Source organism: Aspergillus melleus, assembly GCF_016097325.1.
Source record: "Aspergillus melleus strain CBS 546.65 chromosome Unknown contig5, whole genome shotgun sequence".
NCBI classification, from domain to species: Eukaryota; Fungi; Ascomycota; class Eurotiomycetes; order Eurotiales; family Aspergillaceae; genus Aspergillus; species Aspergillus melleus.
In genome coordinates this window covers 3511220-3531218 of record NW_025763374.1, presented here as the reverse complement: position 1 = coordinate 3531218, position 19999 = coordinate 3511220, and the positions used below count along the sequence as shown (strand labels likewise).

The following is a 19999-nucleotide window of genomic DNA, read 5'->3' as shown; positions in this document are numbered from 1 at the left end:
AATACATATATACTGTACACAGATAGTACGATATATCGGGGCCAAGCCACATCATGCATAAGATAAAACAAAGGGTATTGATGAAACCTGCTAGTCCGAAAATCAGCGCTATCTAATGGCACAGAGTGATCCACTTGTCAACGATCTCCTCCATATCATGGGCAATCCCCCATTGTGATATGAGGCAGCGGAACAGCTTCTGCATGGAATTCATCTCATAGAGCAGATTCCGGCTTGCACCCATACTCGGTAGAGATTCCGTCCTCCCCTCTTCGATAAATCGCCGCGTCTCGGATAGCGCCGACGATCCTGTACTTTCACATCCGGGGTTCAGGTCAGATTGAGAAAGCACTGCATCTTGCCAAACGATTGTGCGCGGCAGCTTTACATTTGTTACGCCGGCCAGGGAGAAAACAACGTAAATAGTTGCCGCCGCAAAAAGTGAGCTCGGCATATGGATAACGTGAGCCCGGCCTCTAGGCAATTGCTCGATAATGTCTTGGATCGCAATAGCGTGCAGCAAGGCCCGCCGCGCGTCTTCCGTGTTGACCCACCTGGCCATATCAAATCCAGCCTTCATGATACGAGAACCACCAGACACATGCTGGGCGACGTCGAAGCGGGAGCAAACATGTCTACAAAGTACAGTCGAGTTGATCATCGTGTCCAAGCAGATTGTGTGCCAGCGTAAGAGAACCTCAAGCCTTTCCGGAGCTGCGAGATGGATGCTCATAGAAATAGTCTCATGGACCTGGGTCAATGCCCTTTTGACGTCAGAGCGGCTGGGGACACCAACGGCGACCAATTCACTGTCATCGGAGTCTGAAACCAGTGACTGCAACCCTTCAAGGACAACCCGCAATGCAAAAGCTGATAACTGATAGTCAAGGGGCCGGATACTGCCGACAGGAGGGAAGAGAGAGCGGAATATCAACCTAAATGAAGGCTGATCTGTCGGTTGAGAACGCATGTGTACCAGCCACTCATCGGGGCTCCCAGCATCAAACGCAGCCTCATTGCTGGGCAATATGAGAGGGTTGGCGACATGTCGTGTGGATGCACCGTCCCCAGACATCTGTGCAACGAGACCATCCAGTACGTGGTATGCAAGCAATGCGCGTTGTTGAATCTCTCTTGCGGCCCATAGTCGCCATTTGTGGTCTTTCTCGGTACTCGAAGCCGTTGGGAAAGGAAGATCCTCTAATGAGAAAGGCGCGCAGTCTAACATGCCACAATGCCTTGCCCAGAAGAATCCAAGGGGACGGAAAACCTGACTTGTTGTGCGGACGATTCTGTTCTATGTCGAAAGGCCTTTTAGCTCATCTGCTAACTCACAGGGGTCGACATTGTTAACTTACCTTAGACAATGCACCGTATATCTGACCCAGAAGGGCAGTGACCAGAAGCTGAACGCCTTTGCAGGCGTCATAAGGGCCCCGATGCGTGATTAAAGATTGCCACTGCGGGTGTTAACGTGATGGAATGGCAGAGCTTAGAGACGAAGCTTACCGAGGTAGCCACAGCGGTGTGGGCAAGCCGCCACAATGCCTCTCCCTGTTACAACATCATGAGTAATCTTTTATTTAATTTGATTATAAGACAACTTACCTTTGCCACGGAGTCCTTAGGCCCGAGGTACAAAGAGCCAAGAGCCATGGCGTTCAGCAGAAGAGGATGTGTACATTCCCGGAATACGAAAGTTGCCCGATGCAAGATAGGAAAGGTCGGTATGAACCTGACGAAAAACATATGCAGGCACTCATCAAGGAATACTGAGTTAATGGAAGTTGCCTTAATCGCAGCTGTAACGCTAGAAGACTATTAACGGTAACAGTTAATCTCTGATCACTCTCGCAAGGAAGCCTGGATCACCATACCGAGCTTGTCACCATCTCAGTGACATCCCGTACAGCCTCACGGCTGCCTCCAAAGGGGATCGCACCTATAGATGAGCTACGGTCGTCGAACGAATTCGGAGATCCAAAAGACATCGTATTGGCATCCTGAACCACGGGCGGAAATGGCAGAGCACCCAGAGGCATCTGCCATTGATCCGTGGTGTCCGAAGACATGATGCTTTGGAACAGTCCCTCGGAATCGGGCCATATCAATGAAAAATCTAGATCCGAGGCCGCTTGCTGGAGCCCGAAATCTTGATCGGATTGTGATGCCTCCCATGACTGAGTTGGCGTAGGGGTTGGGATTGGGGGCTCTGCAGGGACTTTGATAGTATCCCAACACGGCAAGGGGTTTAGGGAGGTGGTCTGGGCGACCGCATGCCCCGGTTGATGTTCTCGGGCATGCTTGGAGTTTGCAGCCCGAACATGCAGCTTCTCATGTCGAGTGAGGGCATCTTGACGGGCAAATGGCCTATTGCATTCCTTACAGATAAACGGCTTTGATCCAGTATCTTGATTGTCACAGCATCAGCGTTCAGATCGGCCCCTTAGCTTAATGGCTTGGCTGCGCATGGGGAATCCAAATCAGAGGGCGTTCTTACGGCAGCGTTCATGTCTCTATATGCCGGAGATTAGCAATGTCTCCACCAAGGCAATCAGGGACGGGAGTTGTAATTACTCTTAGATGCTCCGCTTTGGAGAAGGCCTTCTGGCAGACTCTACACACCAGCGTCTTGGCCCCTGGGGATGTAGTGGTTTGTGGCATGACAATGACCAACACCGATTTATAGGGAATAATTGATGATGGTAGTGGTGAGTGACTAGCACAAGCGTCGAAGCACCGCAAGCATTAGTGGGTGTAGCAGACAGGCAACGCCGTGCATCGTGAGCCCGGGGGGAAATTCAAGGCGATACTTGTTCGTTGTTAGGAAAGTGGATTGTGGAGAGCCCGCAGTTTGTGGGGCGCGTGGCAACCAGCGCCTTGGCACGTGAGGCCCGGCTGTCGCGAACGGGATCTTTTGAGGCTTTGACGGCTTCTATCTTCGACTCTACTCCGTACAATCTACATCTTTGCTCTAATTTCCACCCGATCTGTTTGAGTCTAGGCTGACAAGATCTGTCTTTGCCCGAATGTCCGAAAGACAGTGGCACCTCACATTATCTCATTCTAGAAACTCATCGGAGCACTTTTAACACACCAACAAGATGACGACTTTAACCCGAGCTACCGAGTCAGCTCTCGGATATCCCGATGAATTCGGGAGGCCTGCCTCAAGCAGACCTCGAAATTGTGGCCAAGGAGCTAGTAGAAATTCTGTACGAGGGATTCGATCCCCATAGACAAGCCTCGGCTCCAAAAGACTTATCCACCCTCCAGGCGGCCTTGAGTTCTTAGCGAGAAGATTGAAAATCGGGACCGGACTTCGGGCTCGTCGGCAATCCTTCTCCCGACGAGGTTGAGTTTGTGGTTCTGATCGCTGGTCCGTCCAATCGACTAAGACCGGACTATTCAAGCATGACAGACTCTGGGGGCTCCTGACCATTGTCGGATTCGTGACTCGACGAGGCGGTGGGGTGCCCTCCGCAAGTTCTCCACGACAATTCCTCCCCCAACTGTTGACCGGGGAGTCGTCAGTGTCTGGGTCTCTGGTAATACCCCGGGATGGGTGCCACTCCCGCGTACCTGATAGGCTGAAAACCCTTACCGGTCCAAATCCGCGTGGGCCCGGTCAGTCTTGTGTTCTTCGGCTAGGAAGGCCTGACTGCATGGAGGCGCAATAGTGCATCCTCTTTTGGGACTGTGCGTGGTCCTCTTTTCCTCCTGCTCATCCCCTGGGCCTTTCCAGTCTTTGTCCGGATAGTTGTATCCAAAAGCACTATCTTTGCCAGTCGTCAGTCTATCATCGAAGAATTTGCTTGTCAATTCGAGCCTCCGACGAGGAATCCGCAAACACAATGACTGCATCTATGGAGATGCAAAGGCATGTCCATGCCGACGACAACCAAGACACTTCTCAACCAGGGAAAGTCGGCGTTGACCTTGTAGAAAGCACGGAGGCTGGAATTCCTACAACCTATGCTGATATTGTGGCCTCTCGGCTTTCGAAACCACACCGAGATTATTTGATGGAGCGCCATGGCACGCTCGAGCTGGACCCTATCCCAAGTCTGGACCCTGCTGATCCCTATAACTGGCCGGGGTGGAAGGTTAGTGCCTTATAATAATGAAAGATAACGAGTTGTCGGCTGGGGGCTGATCGATATGATTTTTGCTTCTAGAAATTGGCAAACCTGCTTCTGGTAGCATTCCATGCATGCATGGGAACTTTTGCTGCGGCGGGTATTATCCCGGCTTATGCAACGTATGGCGCTTCCTACAGGCACCTCACTTGATTTGGCATCGGCTAATTCAATGTTCAACAGAATTTCGGAAGAATATGGCGTTTCAATCCAGAGAGCCAGTTATCTGACCTCGCTCCAAATCGCCATCCTAGGCGGAGCCCCTTTGTTCTGGAAGCCTTTATCCAACCGCTACGGTCGTCGACCCATCTTCCTTACTTCCTTGGTATGCAGTCTCGTCTGCAATGTAGGATGCGCCAAGAGCACCGATTATGCATCAACCGCTGCCTGCAGAGCCTTGCAGGCATTCTTCATCTCACCAGCATCCGGTAAGGCACCAATATCTCAATGGCTGGATTGTAGCTGACAAGTGAAACAAGCTATCGGAAGTGCGGTGGTGATGGAGACGTATTTCAAGAAAGATCGCGCTCGGTACATGGGCGTGTGGACTCTGCTGGTCACTTTGGGCATTCCGTGCGGTCCCTTCATCTTTGGTTTCGTTGCCTATCGAGCAGGCTATGAATGGATTTATTGGGTGCTTGCAATTGTCAGTTCTCCCCTTTTTCTTACCCTTTTGCTGCATCAGTTTCCGGTTGCTGACTTGCTCTGCACTCCGAATAGGTTAATGGGGTTCAATTCATCTTGTATCTCTTCCTGGGCCCGGAAACCCGCTACGTCGACAGTAATGTCGATCCGAAGCAGCCACCATGGATGAGAGAATATGTGCTTTTGAGACGCATTGATCCGACCCCATTTTCGTGGTTTGAGTTCGTCAAGCCGCTGACCATGTTCATGTATCCCTCCGTGGTCATCCCAGCCGCAGCGTACGCAATGGTCTTCTGCCTGAGCAACGTGTTGGCGACCGTGGAAGTGCCCGAATTGTTTCAGGAAAAGTTTGGGCTGAACACGGAACAATTGGGACTCCAGTTTCTCGGCCCAATTATCGGATCCCTCATTGGCGAGCAGGTCGGAGGCACGCTATCAGACGTCTGGATGAACCGGCGTGCGAAAAAGATTCAAACCAAACCCGAGCCCGAGCATCGTCTCTGGCTCAGCTATATCGGGTTTGTCCTGTCCATCGTCGGACTGATTGTTTTCCTCGTATGCACGCAGCAGGCTAAGCAGGGACACTGGACCGTGGCCCCGGTCGTTGGAATCGCCCTGGGAGCCGGAGGTAACCAAATTATAACCACCGTCCTCATAACGTACGCCGTCGACTGCTATCCTCAAGAGGCTGCTAGCGTCGGGGTGTTCATCACGTTCGTCCGTCAGATTTGGGGCTTCCTGGGTCCTTTCTGGTAAGTTGAATCCCTATCGCGGCCAAGTCGGTGTGTATCTCCATTGCTAACCGATGTCAGGTTCCCGCCCATGTTCGAATCCGTCGGCATAGCTGCCAGTTCTGGTGTCGGGTGCGCTCTTATCGTGGGTGTCAGTGTGATCCCAACGATCATCCTCCACTGGATGGGGCGAGCATGGCGTCCGGCCACCGAGTAAACGTTGGGATGTTTCGCAAATTCGAGAATGAATGAATCGGAGGCAGGGATAGACGTTCGACTCGGAGGGGATATAGAACTAGACTTGATTAGAATCAGCGCTGAGAACTAGACAAATTCAGTATATAAGCGTGCTAACTGGTAGCATGAGAAGACACAGTATATACATACAAGGAGAGGAATAAAATCTTCAACCGAAAAGGCGCTCCATACCAAATTACTTAAGTACTTCCTCCTAAAAGACCATTCTCGATCCATAGTCCATAAAAAATTTTCTCAAGCCCCCGAGTTTACCCATCCGATATCAAACCATCGGGAAAGCGAACAGTCAGACCACTTTTAGTGCCCAGACGGCTTGCCCGATCGGCCGCCCCGAACAAGAATTGGCCCGGTGCTTCGGGAAGTTGCTGAACAATGTCGGCATTGAGCGCCCTTGGATAATGGTTTCTTGGCTACACAGATAGATATATGTTTGTTTCAAATAAGAGGGCCACACTACATATGAACATATGGGATATGCTTATCACCCATTTTTGAAGCGTACAGACATCTTCAACAGCTGTGACTGTAAGCTGTACCCTATTGCAAGATGCGGACAAGGCCTCCGCCGCCCGGGATAAAGTCATATCCACTCCACCCAGGGGCCCTAATCATGGCTGGGCTAGGGAGTAGTTTTGATACATTGGTTCAAGATGTTCAAGTTCTCTAGGTGAATTTTCCGAATCAATCGTTCTTGTTCGCTTTCTACTCTTTCGTATCTCCGACCTCGGCTTATCATTTCAGCTTGCAACTGCTGTTCTTCTGGCGAGTGTGGGGACTTTGTATGCGGCGAAGCGTGTCGTGGGGATTTGTGGAGAGGAAAGTATGGAAGTACTGCCTGAGGAATACACATCGCGATGCTCACAACGCACCTGCTAATGTCTTCTTCATAGAACAGAATCAGAAGTTCTACGCGAAACAATCATAGAAAGTACCCTTATGACAGCGAATTGAGTTCTAGGTATTGGTTGTGTATTCTATGGGACGTACATTTCATTCAGCAGCCTCTACTCCGTATATCACCACGTTCTAATCCCGTTACTTTATGATTGATTTTCAACCTTGTTAATAAGCGTTCCAACGTGCGGAAGCAACTCGACAGCAAATTCATCGCCTGCCTTCAAGAACTCCTTGGGGTTCTTCGCCGCTCCGACACCGGGAGGAGTGCCAGTCAAGATGATCGTTCCCGCAGGCAATGTCGTGCCTTGGGACAGGAAGCTGACCAGCTTGGGGACACTAAAGATCAAGTCCCTGTTCCATCGAGTTAGCTTCAATGTCACTGGCTTCGCCTTGGCAGGGCTTGAGTTCTTACGTTAGAGGGCAATCCTGCATAACCTTGCCGTTTTTCAGCCCGCGAATCTGGAACTTGCTGACATCGGGAAAGTGGGCGGCGGAAACAAGAGCAGGACCTAGCATTATTGAGACTATTAGCGTTCTGACCTATGCGATGCACCAAGGCGTGGAAATGTAGGTCGGTCTACCAATTGGGCAGGCAGTGTCAAATCCCTTGGAGAAGCACCACTGGCTCTGATTCATCTGCGAGGTGCGACTAGAGACATCGTTGGCTGCCGTGTAGCCAAGGACATAGTCCAATGCCTCCTCCTCGCTGACGTCCTTCGCGTCGCGACCAATTACGATGACCATCTCCGATTCATAGTCGCCGGTGCTATCGACTTGCGTGATCTTGGGTAGAACGGTGGGAGCTGGCCAGGGATCGGCGAGGGAGGTAGACGGTTTGATGAACAGAGTTGGAAGGTCAGGAATGGCCATCTTCATCTCAGCGGCGTGCGACGCGTACTATGCTCAGCGTTCAGCAGCGGGTCGTTTTCTCAGGGTGTTCGCGTCAGTGCCCCTCGGCTGCGATTCATACGTACGTTCAATCCGATGCATCGAATCGAGCCAACTTCATTTTGCGATAACGGAGACAGGATTCGCCCGATCGTTTCTGTTGACTCGACTTTCTGGCCGGGGCTGAGCACCGATGTCCCAGAGAAGGGTCGTACGGAGACATCCTGCCCTTGATAAAGAGCCAACCCCACGTCAATTTTGGGGTCGACTGGCTCTCCGATCAAGATCTTCGAGGGGTTAGACTTGGGATTGAAGCGCACAAGGCCTGCTTTAGGTCAGATAACTTCAACTCGCCGCGAACGATGCGCAGAGCAACAGATCGAGTAGCACCTACGCGAGAAAGTGGATGCAATTTTAGACATCTGTGCTGTTGTGTGTAGACCAAATGGCGTGGAAGCTTGGAGACAAGAAGATTGAAATCAAGATGATAAGCGTCAATGGCAATAGTTGAAATGTCGCACTCCTCACGGAATATCCGACCACGACGGACGTTTTAGCGGGGGAGGAAGTGGGCGCGTCGGAGGAAGACCGGCAGGCTTCCCCACGTTGCGATCGTGGGGATGTCGGTCCGATCATACGGGGTATCTTTAAAAGCGAAAAGGCCCGTGAAGTTTATTAATATTAGTCCAAGGTTTCATTCCATTCTCTTCAAAATAATCAGTCACCATGGCATCTCCTCAAGGTCCCTACCGTCTTGTCACCGTCAACACCGCGCCCGAGAGGGCCAAACGGCTCATCGGACGGGTAGTTGAAGCTCTGAAAGACCAGTACACCATCATCCATGTGGACAACTGCGAGAGTATGACAGTTCCATACGACGTCTATAATGTGGCTTAGACGCTGACGGTCAGATAGGAATCGAAGAAGTTGCTCCCAAGGTGAAAGAGCACATGCCTGACGTCCTGGTAGGTCCACCCTATTGGCGATTCGCACTCATTCGCGAGACCTGAGAAGATCGAGCATAGCCAGTACTTTGCGGCTAACATTCCCCTAGTTCAGCGCTTCCATGTGGACCGACGAGCAGGCTCGCGAGATCCATTCCATTGCCCGAGAAATCAGGCCGGACATCAAGCTTCATGCTATCCCGGAAGGATTGCAGGTAGAACGGGGTCCCGACGCGGTGGTGGAATACCTCTGTGAAAAAGTGCCAATCCTTTTGGGTTAGGAGATGGGTCACGGTGTTCTGTTTAATTGAATTTTGTAAATAACTTGATGCCTACTATGTTACGAACTAGATTCTGTGGACAACTGCCCGTCTCTAGAAGTATATATTATGACGTAGTTTGGGTCTATGGATGTCCCGAATGAGCCACGAGAGAAGATGACGGAGTCCACGCACATGCACGGCTAGTAATATTGATCGAATGCCCTTTAGATATTTCCTTGGTCAATATTTTACCCCAGAGCAACTATTATCAAGTAAAGATGCCAACTGAAAGGGGGAAAAGAAAAGGGAAAGCGAACGGACCAAGCCAGACCTGCTTAGTCAGGCGCGGAAGGGCAGCGAAGAAGTCTCCCTATGAACTCATCGAATCCAACTAAGGATCTGCTCCCTCACGCAGCGTTATAGAATCATGCAATCCATACGCGTGGCCCTTCGGGTAGCTTCGAGCATCCGTGCATTCTCGACCACCCGAGGCCTCCGGTCGGAGCTGTCCTTCCAGGTTTTCGGACCGGAAAAGGAGGAAGCCAGCCGCAGTCCGATTGTCTTTCTGCACGGCCTGTTCGGTTCCAAACAGAACAATCGTAGCATTAGCCGGTATGTGCTTGAGAAGTAGATTCTCATCTCTCTTCGCTTAATCTAACTAATTGATCATGTTAGGGCCTTGGCACGTGATCTAAACCGGCAGATCTTCACGCTGGTGTGTGTCCTGCTGATGAAACTTCAAAGTATTCAGCTTGTATTCATTCGTGCTCATGGACGTTGTTAGGATCTTCGGAACCATGGCCAGTCATTCCACGCCAAAGAGCACAACTATTCAGTTATGGCGGAAGATGTGACCAAGTTCATTCACCAGCAGAATTTGGACCAGTGTGTTCTCATCGGCCATTCCATGTATGTTGAAGCTAGTCATGCTGCCAAAGGAACTAAACTGATCCGTGCGACAGGGGCGCGAAGACCGCCATGGCCGTGGCTCTTAATTCTCCCCAATTGGTCTCTGCCTTGATCCCCGTGGACAATGCGCCTGTCAACGCGGCATTGAAGAGTGATTTTGGCAAATACGTCGAAGGCATGCAACATGTCGAGGCAGAAAAAGTTACCAAGCAATCAGAGGCAGACAAGATTCTCCAAGGTTACGAAGAGGTAAGTTGTTGCCATGTTGAGTAGGACTTGAAAGACAGCATGCATGCTGGGTATGATATTCACACGATACTGTCCTCTAGTCCCTGCCCATTCGTCAATTTCTCCTGACCAATCTGGTCCGCTCGGAAGAAGACAAGACGATGAAGTTCCGCGTGCCACTTTCGGTGATCGGCTCCTCTCTCGACAATATGGCAGACTTCCCGTACCAGGAACCCGACCTGGTCAAGTACGAGGGCCCGACGCTTTTCGTGAGAGGCACGAAAAGCCGATACGTCAGCGATAAAACGATCCCTGCCATCAAAAAGTTCTTCCCCCATGCTCAAATAACCAACGTGGAGGCAGGCCACTGGTTGATCTCGGAGAATCCGGAAGCTTTCAGACAAGGTGAGCGTCGAAAGTTGTTCCAAAGGATGCCATCCAGCTGACCCTTTTACCTCTAGTCGTCGTTAAGTTTTTGCAAGAAACACCCTAGAAACTTTATTGGACTTAGGCAAAACGAACGAGAACCAAAAGAGAAGGTTGGGTAAAAGGATAGACTAGATGGAGACTTGGTGGATGGTGTTCAGTTGCTTATTGGGATATGTGCAACAGCAGAAGTCTAAGATTTACTAAAGAAGAGTAAATATGTAGAACAATTATACATACATTGGCCCGAAATATGACAAGACCCGAAAGAGACAAGGTCCGGAAGAGACAAACGCTAGGAAAAAAAAAGGGAAAGTCATAAAAAGAAAATCACAGTTAGGCCGACGTATTCCAATGTAATGAAGCCATGACATGGGTGGTATCTGATGACGCCAAAATATTGCCGAGAATGAACAGAGGTGATGAATGTTGATGTACAAACAAGTCTTCATCTTAGTCGTCGATGGTAATTGGTCCCTCGACCTTCCGCTTCTTCTTTCTCCTCTTCTTTCTCAATTCTGGGGTTTCATCTGGTCTAGGCGTCGAAACCGGGGATTCTGACGGAGGCGCTGAGTCCTTCTCTTCGTTCGCTTGACTCGACGGACGAGGCCGTTTCTTTTTCTTTTTCTGTTCCTGTAAAACGAGAGCTGGGCTGGACTCCGCAGCGGCTTCAACTCGAGTCGCCTCGGGGGCAGGGCTTTCCTGCTTAGTCTTCTGTAGCGGTGTAGAGCCCTCCTGAGCTGTTACTGGTGTCGACGCATTGGATGCATGTGAACTCGTGGTCGCTATGATGTCGTCCAGCTTCTTGCATAGATGCTGGTATTTGTCGAGCGTAGACTCTTGGAGCTTTTTGAGGTGGTCTCGCAACGCGTCGATGTCACCCTCCTGAGATATGAGCTTTTCATATTGCTTGGTATCTGCCGCCTTCAAGTCTTTGATGTTTTTGTGTAATTCCGCGATGGTGGCGGATATGCTGCCGATCTGCTTCATGAGGAAATCTCGCTCTTTGTTCACGGTCTGTCTGATTCTGTCATCGTCCGCCTTGGCACCTAATTGTTCGTTAAAGCTGGTTCTGAACGCGCCCATTCTTTGATCTAGAACATTAAATTGTGACTTGAGCACCTCCACATCCCCGAAAGTGAGGATTTCGTCTTTAACTGGATATTCATTGATCTTGTTGACCAAAGATGATAGGTCGGCCTGCAGCGTGCGAAATTCTTCGCTGCCGACTAGCTGCTGGTCTTCCGAGCCGAAGCGTTCCCACAGAGGCCCCAGGGACTGAGATAAAGTCGAATGGTCATCCTTTAGACGATTTAATTGCTCCATGCGGGCAATAGCATCTTGTCGTGTCGTGTCGATGTGAGATTGTAGTTTTCGATCTATTCGGTCAATTCTAGCCAGCAACGGAGGCAATTCTTTGTCAATAAGCCCTTTGAGTTTGCTAGTCTGGTCTGTCAATTGACTGATGTTCGGATACATCTCTTGCATTGCAACGACCATGTTCTTGACAACCGTTTCCGTTGATAGATTGTTGTACCTAGTCTCCAGCGAATGCAACCCTACCGTGAGGCTCTCAAGGGTCTTCTGCGCGTGCTGAACAAACCCGGCCACTGTCGCAACTTGTTGAGCTGTCGGGTTCAACTGACTTAAACTTTGCAGCCCATTTGCAAGGCGTGCAATTTCATTAGACATGTCTGCCGATTTATCCGCCTGATCTTTCACCCTTTGCTTGATTTTATCCAATTCTTCGAAGTGAAGATCATCGCCTTTCCTGCGGATTTCTGTGAGCGCTTTCAAACCATCGTGGACCAATTGGACCTGAGGCATCAGGTTGGGAGCTCCCTCCAGCGTTTGAACTCGCGAGGCAAGATTTTGCAGTTCAGCATGGGGTATATGCTGTTCTTGGCGTCCAGCAGACCCATGGCTACTTTCATAAGAGAGCAAGCGGGTCCTGATTTCATACATCCCTTTCCGGATTGGCTCCACCACGTCTTGGAGCTTAATACCATCCACTTGGAGCTTGATGCCGTCCAGCTTCTCCTGCTGTTCCTTCGTCTTCTCGACTGTTTTAGCAACAGAGTGAGTGCAGTCATTTTGTGACTCCAATAGCTGGTCGATTCGGGTGTCAATGGCCGCGGCTTTCTGTTTCAACTTGTTCATTTCCGCAGTAATGGGGGCAGATGCCGCCTCAAGGGCCATGGCTTTCTGTTTGAAATTGTCCATTTCCGCAGTAATATTGGCAAATTTTGTCTCTGAAGAGGAGGATAACGCTTGATAATGATCCATGCGCTCTTTAGAATCCCTATTGTGTTTGGCCTGTGTTATCAAATGACTTTGATGCGTTGCATCCATCTTGCAAAGCTTCGCATTGAGGGTCTTTTCTAGGGACTGGTTTCGTTCCATGAGTTGCGCCGATTCGTTCTTGATCGCTTGAATCTCGTTCTCTAGTTCATGAATCTTTCCATCCGCTGTCGAAGATGGGAGTTTAGCCTTGAGTTCTTTCTCAAGTTGATGACGAGTGGAATCCTCAAGTGCTTTGTCTATCCGTGATATCTCGGCATCTTCATCATCACGCGCCCGCTGATAGTACTCAATCGTGGCCGGAAAGTTCGGGTGAAATCTGGCACGCTTTAAGAGGCGCTCAGTTGACTCCTTTTGCTTTTGAAGCCTTTCCTTCTCTGCCTGGTTTTGGGTATCTTGTATTGTGGCTCGCACCAATCCCGAGATCCCTCGTATAAAATCACCGCAGCCGGCATCATCTTGAGTTGCAGTTTGGGGAAGAACCGGGGAATTGGGAAGTTGTGGAGCTGGCAGTCTACTTAGACTGGTTCTGATAGGCGGTCTGAGATGCGTCAGGCGGGGATCGCGAGAGGTTGGGTGGTTGAGGGGACTTTCGGTGTTCATTTTGTAGTCAGCAAAGAGTAGATGAGGAGGACTATTTCGAGACGTAATGAGGTGATGATAAGGTGAATGGGGTGTAGAGAACGTTGATGCGAGACTTTTTTTTTCTCTTGTGCCCACTTTCCGTACTCAAGATTTGTACAGCATGATTGTCAGTAAAGCACTAAGTAGGCGTATTGAGGCGCGTAAGATAAGCTGAGCCTCGGGCCTCTCATTTGATCAGAGATGGATAACGCAAAAGTACACGTAGAGAAGACAGACCCATGGAATATGTAGCACGAAGTCGCGCAACCCAGCAGCTTAAAGAAGCGACAGAAGCAAACAAGAGATTCTGCCGGGGCGGTGTATAAGGCGGTTGGAATTCTGCCCGGCGCAGCTCTTTCGCCCGGGATTCAAGGGCCTCGCACTCTGATCCATTTTGCTGCTGTGACCGGCTTAGTGAGTACTGCATCTCAAGAGGCGCGCATTGTTCTACATATTCGAAATGGCTGCTGTGAGTTCTGGCTTCCCTCTCGCGCAATGCTTGCCGTCTAACGTTACAACAGCCAATTTCTACGGTCGCGGAGACCAAGGAGCTCCGGGGTCTGAACCTCATCGCTGCCCATTCGCATATTCGGGGACTTGGTGTCGATGGGGATTCCTTGCAGCCCAGGACCTCTTCGCAGGGCCTCGTGGGCCAGGAAAAGGCTCGAAAGGCAGCTGCAGTCATTTTGCAGATGGTGAAGGAAGGGAAAATTGCTGGTCGCGCCGTGTTGATCGCCGGACCTCCTAGCACGGGTAAAACCGCGATTGCCATGGGTATGGCCCAATCCCTGGGATCGGATGTCCCTTTCACGATGCTCGCCTCATCGGAGATCTTTTCGATGGAGATGTCCAAGACGGAAGCCCTCACCCAAGCTTTCCGGAAATCGATCGGCGTCCGGATTAAAGAGGAAAGTGAAATCATTGAGGGAGAGGTTGTGGAAATTCAGATCGATCGGAGCGTTACGGGCGTGAGCCTTGCCTTTTTCTAAATGTTATCTCGTTGAGGGAATATCCGATGCTGACCAGCTTAGGGCAATAAACAAGGAAAGCTCACGATCAAAACCACCGACATGGAGACGATTTACGACATGGGCACGAAAATGATTGATTCGATGACCAAGGAGCGAGTGATGGCAGGAGACATCATCTCCATCGACAAGTCATCCGGCAAGATCACCAAGCTCGGACGCTCCTATGCCCGATCCCGAGACTACGATGCGATGGGTGCTGATACCAAATTTGTTCAGTGTCCCGAGGGTGAACTTCAGGTGCGCAAGGAAATTGTACACACAGTGAGTCTCCACGAGATCGACGTGATCAATTCGCGTTCACAAGGGTTCCTGGCTCTCTTTTCGGGAGACACGGGTGAGATCCGGAGCGAAGTTCGGGATCAAATCAACACCAAGGTGGCTGAGTGGAAGGAAGAGGGCAAGGCGGAAATTATCCCCGGAGTCTTGTTCATTGATGAAGTACACATGCTTGACATTGAATGCTTCTCCTATGTCAACCGTGCCTTGGAGGCTGAACTCGCCCCCATCGTGATCATGGCTAGTAACCGTGGTCATGCTCGGATTCGGGGAACGACCTACAACTCCCCTCACGGACTGCCTCTTGATTTCCTTGACCGTGTGGTGATCGTTAGCACCCAGCCATACTCAGCCGACGAAATAAGACAAATCCTAGCCATCCGAGCACAGGAGGAGGAGATCGATCTGTCCCCAGACGCTCTGGCACTTCTCACCAAGATTGGACAAGAGTCAAACCTCCGATATGCCAGTCATATTGTCACAACATCCCATCTTCTGTGTCAGAAGCGGAAGGCAAAGGAGGTCAGCATTGATGACGTTCAGCGCAGCTACCGATTGTTCTACGACCCTGCCCGAAGTGTCAAGTTTGTCAATGCCTATGAGCAGCGCTTCATCGGTGACCAGGGATCGGTGAACTTCTCCGCGGCAGCAGCGAATGGGGATGCCATGGAGATCTCGTGAAGTGACTCTGAAATGAATGGTCTAAATTGGGCCTGATGTTGCAAGAATGGAGTAAACAGGGTGATTGAGCGTGTGGAAAAGAAATAAAAATTTGTGAGATGTTTTTCGTTACTTTTCATTTTCTTTATTATTATTCCCTTGGTTTTCTTTACAACATCAAGTGATGTACGATAATGCTGGCGCTTTGCTCAGAAATCAGCTGTGTGGGTATTTTGTTATTGGGTCTCGAATTGGAATCTGTTAAATCATAGCATTAAAAGAGCGTGTCTACGCTCGAACGATAATTGTGAAACGAAACATCCCAGGATGTGGCTTGATACTCCACAGATTGGCTCTTGATGTATGTCTTTTGTCCATGTAACTCATTATCGAGAGAAATCAGCTTCCCTGCTCCATTCGCCCGTGTCTGTAGTCCGTCGAAACTCAACGCCCTCGCCAAAGTAACCAGCGTGTTTCCATGACTCCATCGTTGCACTATCGTATGGACCATGTACTATTCCACCGTCGCGGGCATCAGACCAACGGAATTGCCACATAGTAAGAGCTTGAGGATCACCGTTGGTCGTGGTGTCCTCCTCCGGCGGATCAACCCATTCTTCCCCGGTTTCCCGACGATATTGCCGAGTCAGTAGCTCACGTTCCGTATCGTATATGTCGGCTTGGCCCCTGGTCATGAGGATATCCGCCGCCCCCGTAATATCCTCAATGGCCTTCTTCCGCGCAGCCTCTTTCGGATCATCTTCAGTCATATCCGTATCTTCGACTGCGGTCTCCTTTTGCTTGGATCTATTCTTGTTGCGGTTGTTCTGCCATTTCGGCTTTTTGGGGGCTCCCTTGCCTATCCTGGCCAATGCCTCAAGTATCGTTTCGCCCCGCTTGAGGTTGATGATAAGGGTTTTCAAGACATCTGACGCAAGAACACTATCGTTCGCCCTGTCCTTTTCCTTCCTCTCAGTCTCTCTTTTGTCGGCAGCCTCCTTCGCGCGTCGAATCTCCTTCTTCGAGACGCCTTCCAGCCACGTATCGTAGACTGCATCGGGGTCGACAGCTTTTCGAATGTAGTTGCCTTGCTCATCGAATTTGCCTTCTTCTTGTTCCGTCTTCATGTTGAAAGCGTCAAGCAAGGGCGCATGCTTTTTCTTCGATCCTGCCCCTAGCTCCTCGTCCATTTCCCCGTCGACTTTGGCACGTTCTTCCTCTCCAATTTCACTGTCGCTTTCTGCCTCGTTCACGTCTACTTCGCCGGGCCCTCGGCTTAGATCCGCATGTAATGTGCCTCCACCCTTTGATCCGGCGACTTGACCCTCAATTTCGTCATCTCGCAGGAAGCGTACATTCTTCTTGTTCTTGCGCATGGCCTCGTCGGCATCGACTTCCTCTGCGCCGAAATCCTCTTGTAGTTCCGCAAACATGTCGTCATCGTCGGCATCCTGTTTCGCGCGACTGGCCTTTGACTTGGCTTCCGACCGCGCATCGAAGCCTTCGTTGTCGCTGTCAGAGTCGTAACCGTCTAGATTGACGGCTTTACGGCGCACTTGTTGTCCACGACGGCCAATTTCGTCTGCATCTAAAACAACATCGTCGTCCAAGGCATCTGGGGCAAGTGTGGAGGGGTTTCGCAGGTCAAACCGCGGTTTCTTCGATGAAGGATCGTTCGCATCGTCTTCTTCATGGTGTGTTCGCGAGAAGTCTTCACCCGCCCGCTTGGGGCGAGCTTGAAAGCCAGACATTGGAAGTCGGGTTTGCGTATAATGGGAAGGGCTAATTTCGACTGAGATGACAAAGATAAAGCAATTTCCGCAAGAGTCGAAGTTAGAAAAAAAGCTACGAAAGTGAAAGTTGAAAATGCGCGCTCGAGCTTGTCCGGGGTCGGGTCGGAAAATCATGGCGGAGGCATTTGCGTCACTGCGGGCGATCGATCACTGCTCCACGACCTTCCCTCAACTTCTCCATCTTGTCGATAGCATCAACCTCTATTGAGCCTTTCTTTCGCAAATTGCCTAATTCCAGCTCCCAAATTACGGGAAATTTTGATCGCAAGCGTCCTCAGCTTCCGAGATGGTAAAACCCCTCACTGCTCCAGTCCTGGTCAACCTCTTTGTATACTGACGATAGTAGTTTCGTCCGGATTACTGGGGTGACGACCCAATGGAGGGCGTTTACGGTTCGTCCATGCTTCGCTCTGGAGGAGCCGCGCGCCGTTTTGACGAATACTATCGATGCTACCCCGTCGTGATGATGCCCGGCCCCGAACGAGAGAATGTCAACCACGGCGGCAAGGTCATCATGCCGCCCAGCGCCCTGGATAAATTGACTCGGCTGCATATTACATATCCTATGCTTTTCGAACTACACAACGGGGCTCGGGAGCGAATGACCCATGCTGGTGTATTGGAGTTCATCGCCGAAGAAGGGAAGATTTATTTACCTTACTGGGTAGGTTTTGCTTGGTCATCAAATAGCTCGCCTTTCCTGTCGCGTCTGTACTGATTATCGGGGACCTGTGCAGTTGATGCAAACCCTCCTGCTCGAACCCGGTGACCTCGTTCAAATCAAGTCGACCGATCTTCCACCCGGCCAATTCATCAAGCTGCAGGCTCAGTCCACCTCGTTCCTTGACATCAGTGATCCCAAAGCCGTCCTAGAAAATGCCTTCCGCAATTTCTCTTGTCTCACCAAGGGCGACGTTTTCACCTTCGCATACAATGATCAGGTGTACGAGATGGCGGTTCTGGAAACAAAACCTTCGACGAACGCGAAGGCTGTCTCCGTTCTGGAAACAGATCTGGAAGTCGACTTCGCGCCGCCCGTCGGATACGAGGAGATCCAACGTCAGAGCGGCACCAGCACCCCTCGGAGTGGCACTGGGAAGCTGCCGTCGGGCGGATTACTTCATCCACAAGGGACAATGGCACAGGCAATCAACTATGCTGCCATTGCACCTGAATCGACCGATGCTGCCACAGGTGCGCGAGCGGTGTCGTCAAATTTTCTCGTTGGTGGACATCGTTTGAATGCCAAGAAGGGCAGCAAAACACCAACCCCCAAGGCTTCGACGCCCACACCGGGGGCCAGTAATCCGCAACACCCTCCACCAGTCAAAAGGACCAACGGACCCCAGCCCCTACGGCTGCCGCCAAATCAATTGTTCTTTGGGTATGCGATCAAGCCTGTGAAGAAGCGAGATGAAAGCGGGGAAGTTGTAGAGGAAGAGAAGCCACGCTTCCAAGGAGCTGGACAGACGCTTCGGGGGAAGAAGAAGGACACGGGGGGTTCGGCAACTCCTACGTAATGTCGTGTGAACAATGCAATGGGTTAATGGTATTTGTGGCGTTTCTCGTCGACGATCTTATTTCCTTCGATCTTCTTCTACTTTCTACCTGGCGAATACCAACCATGTCGTCTCTCAATATCAGGGGGCACCAAACAAATCACAGGTCGGACTTAACATAGAGCATAGCGAGGACTGGCGTTTAATTAGGAGTTACTGTTTTCGTTTCATCGCTTTAGTGCGACGCAAGTAGAGAATGACTAGTAAGCCAAGATTGCAATTTAATAGCCCTGATGCCCCGAAAGGCTTGGACTGAACGTATTCGTGACTAACGGCAGCAGGGAACGCCGAGACTCTTTTGCTGCGGCCTTCCGAACGGCGACTTATCGCTGAGCGCCGCCCCCGTTTAATACGGATCGACTGCGCCTTGGGCACTTAACTTCATTCAATCCCCCCGAGCATCAAGTGTTAGACCTGTTGAGTCGTATCTGTTAACAGGATTCTACATTCATTGATATTTCTCGCCTCTTGGCCCTACCGTTTACCTCGGTTGGAAGAACTGTTCATAACCTGCCTCAACCACCACAGCCTCATCAATCTACAATGACTTCCAATCCTAGACCGGATGATCCATTGGCCATCTTTACCAAGCTCTCGCCCTCGGTTTATATCTCTGAGCCCGATACCATTTCAAAAAACGGTCCAAACCCGCCCCCAACAATCGTACTTTCATTCTGGATGAATGCCCCTGCCAGGGCATTAGCCAAGTACGTGGTCGAGTATAAGCGCTTAGCCCCATCTGCTCGGATCATCTTCATTCTCAGCACCTCAAATGATTTTCTCTTCCATTCCACCTCCCAGGCGCAGCATGAGCGCCTCGCCCCCGCTATCAAAGCCCTGCAGGCTTCGCTTCCTACTCCGGAGAGCCCAGTCTATCTGCACGTATTCTCCAATGGCGGTGTCTTCACCTCCACCAACCTGCTTTCAGCCTACCACAAGGCAACGGGAACTGATTTACGCTTGACATCGATCATTTTCGACAGCGCGCCGGGGCTCGCCACCGTGCCCGCCGCAATGAGGGCCTTCTCGTTCATCCTGCCCAAATTCTGGCTCCTTCGCATCTGCGGCAAGGTGCTGCTCTGGGTGTTCTTGGTGCTGAGCCACTGGAACCGTAGAATAACCGGCAAGCTGGATGCTGTGAGTATCGCGCGCCAGGCGGCCAACGACCCGTCCGTGGTGCGCGGGACTGGCGGCAAAGACACCCCACGCCGGTGTTATATATATTCCGATGCAGACGAGCTGGTCAACTGGATGGATATCGAGGCGCATGCAGCCGAAGCGCAGTCTAGGGGGTGGGTGGTTCGGCGGGAGAAGTTCGATGGCTCGCCGCATGTTTCTCATATGAGGGCCGATCCGCAGCGGTATTGGGAGATCGTGAGTAAGCATTTGAAACTATCAGATGCGGTAAAGAAGTATTGAAATGGAAC

At 50.8% G+C, this 19999-nt stretch overlaps 11 protein-coding genes across 11 annotated transcripts; 6 read left to right on the top strand and 5 right to left on the bottom strand.

The window, feature by feature from the left end:
- Window positions 1–112: 112 nt before the first annotated feature.
- LDX57_009553 (uncharacterized protein) lies at window positions 113–1656 on the bottom strand (the record flags this gene model as incomplete). The annotated part of the gene is made up of 4 exons (XM_046091284.1): window positions 113–1297; window positions 1359–1460; window positions 1510–1554; window positions 1609–1656. The coding sequence occupies 4 exons, from the start codon at window positions 1654–1656 to the stop codon at window positions 113–115; spliced, it is 1380 nt and encodes a 459-aa protein (XP_045947261.1).
- A 212-nt stretch (window positions 1657–1868) lies between these two features.
- LDX57_009552 (uncharacterized protein) lies at window positions 1869–2072 on the bottom strand (the record flags this gene model as incomplete). The annotated part of the gene is made up of 1 exon (XM_046091283.1): window positions 1869–2072. One exon carries the CDS (start codon window positions 2070–2072, stop codon window positions 1869–1871), a length of 204 nt encoding a protein of 67 aa, XP_045947260.1.
- A 1782-nt stretch (window positions 2073–3854) lies between these two features.
- Window positions 3855–5732, top strand: LDX57_009551 (putative MFS transporter; the record flags this gene model as incomplete). Its single annotated transcript, XM_046091282.1, has 6 exons — window positions 3855–4106; window positions 4179–4261; window positions 4323–4567; window positions 4619–4785; window positions 4860–5536; window positions 5597–5732. 6 exons carry the CDS (start codon window positions 3855–3857, stop codon window positions 5730–5732), a joined length of 1560 nt encoding a protein of 519 aa, XP_045947259.1.
- Window positions 5733–6813: 1081 nt separating this feature from the next.
- LDX57_009550 (fumarylacetoacetate hydrolase family protein) lies at window positions 6814–7980 on the bottom strand (the record flags this gene model as incomplete). The annotated part of the gene is made up of 5 exons (XM_046091281.1): window positions 6814–7021; window positions 7083–7179; window positions 7252–7567; window positions 7645–7883; window positions 7953–7980. 5 exons carry the CDS (start codon window positions 7978–7980, stop codon window positions 6814–6816), a joined length of 888 nt encoding a protein of 295 aa, XP_045947258.1.
- Window positions 7981–8284: 304 nt separating this feature from the next.
- LDX57_009549 (uncharacterized protein) lies at window positions 8285–8783 on the top strand (the record flags this gene model as incomplete). The annotated part of the gene is made up of 3 exons (XM_046091280.1): window positions 8285–8417; window positions 8474–8523; window positions 8613–8783. 3 exons carry the CDS (start codon window positions 8285–8287, stop codon window positions 8781–8783), a joined length of 354 nt encoding a protein of 117 aa, XP_045947257.1.
- A 118-nt stretch (window positions 8784–8901) lies between these two features.
- LDX57_009548 (putative alpha/beta hydrolase) lies at window positions 8902–10521 on the top strand. Its single transcript, XM_046091279.1, has 6 exons — window positions 8902–9377; window positions 9441–9480; window positions 9550–9674; window positions 9728–9923; window positions 10004–10307; window positions 10364–10521. Exons 1-6 carry the CDS (start codon window positions 9193–9195, stop codon window positions 10393–10395), a joined length of 882 nt encoding a protein of 293 aa, XP_045947256.1. The 5' UTR covers window positions 8902–9192; the 3' UTR covers window positions 10396–10521.
- Window position 10522: 1 nt separating this feature from the next.
- On the bottom strand, window positions 10523–13489 carry LDX57_009547 (uncharacterized protein). The gene has a single exon (XM_046091278.1). It carries the CDS (start codon window positions 13230–13232, stop codon window positions 10782–10784), a length of 2451 nt encoding a protein of 816 aa, XP_045947255.1. The 5' UTR covers window positions 13233–13489; the 3' UTR covers window positions 10523–10781.
- Window positions 13490–13583: 94 nt separating this feature from the next.
- rvb2 (RuvB family ATP-dependent DNA helicase reptin) lies at window positions 13584–17080 on the top strand. Its single transcript, XM_046091277.1, has 3 exons — window positions 13584–13722; window positions 13775–14221; window positions 14285–17080. Exons 1-3 carry the CDS (start codon window positions 13714–13716, stop codon window positions 15239–15241), a joined length of 1413 nt encoding a protein of 470 aa, XP_045947254.1. The 5' UTR covers window positions 13584–13713; the 3' UTR covers window positions 15242–17080.
- Window positions 15607–16971, bottom strand: LDX57_009545 (GYF domain-containing protein; the record flags this gene model as incomplete). Its single annotated transcript, XM_046091276.1, has 1 exon — window positions 15607–16971. One exon carries the CDS (start codon window positions 16969–16971, stop codon window positions 15607–15609), a length of 1365 nt encoding a protein of 454 aa, XP_045947253.1.
- A 219-nt stretch (window positions 17081–17299) lies between the features above and the next one.
- Window positions 17300–18533, top strand: UFD1 (polyubiquitin-binding protein UFD1; the record flags this gene model as incomplete). Its single annotated transcript, XM_046091275.1, has 3 exons — window positions 17300–17302; window positions 17360–17677; window positions 17751–18533. 3 exons carry the CDS (start codon window positions 17300–17302, stop codon window positions 18531–18533), a joined length of 1104 nt encoding a protein of 367 aa, XP_045947252.1.
- Window positions 18534–19115: 582 nt separating this feature from the next.
- On the top strand, window positions 19116–19991 carry LDX57_009543 (TMEM53 family protein; the record flags this gene model as incomplete). The annotated part of the gene is made up of 1 exon (XM_046091274.1): window positions 19116–19991. One exon carries the CDS (start codon window positions 19116–19118, stop codon window positions 19989–19991), a length of 876 nt encoding a protein of 291 aa, XP_045947251.1.
- Window positions 19992–19999: the final 8 nt, after the last annotated feature.

Bases quoted from the DNA above. Each gene is read 5' to 3' on its own strand.
- LDX57_009547 (XM_046091278.1), bottom strand. From the start codon at position 13,232: ATGAACACCGAAAGTCCCCTCAACCACCCAACCTCTCGCGATCCCCGC.
- rvb2 (XM_046091277.1), top strand. The intron at 14,222-14,284 runs GTGAGCCTTGCC...TGACCAGCTTAG, and splicing joins TCGATCGGAGCGTTACGGGC to GGCAATAAACAAGGAAAGCT.
- LDX57_009548 (XM_046091279.1), top strand. From the start codon at position 9,193: ATGCAATCCATACGCGTGGCCCTTCGGGTAGCTTCGAGCATCCGTGCA. The intron at 9,481-9,549 runs GTGTGTGTCCTG...GGACGTTGTTAG, and splicing joins ACCGGCAGATCTTCACGCTG to GATCTTCGGAACCATGGCCA. The intron at 9,675-9,727 runs GTATGTTGAAGC...TCCGTGCGACAG, and splicing joins GTTCTCATCGGCCATTCCAT to GGGCGCGAAGACCGCCATGG.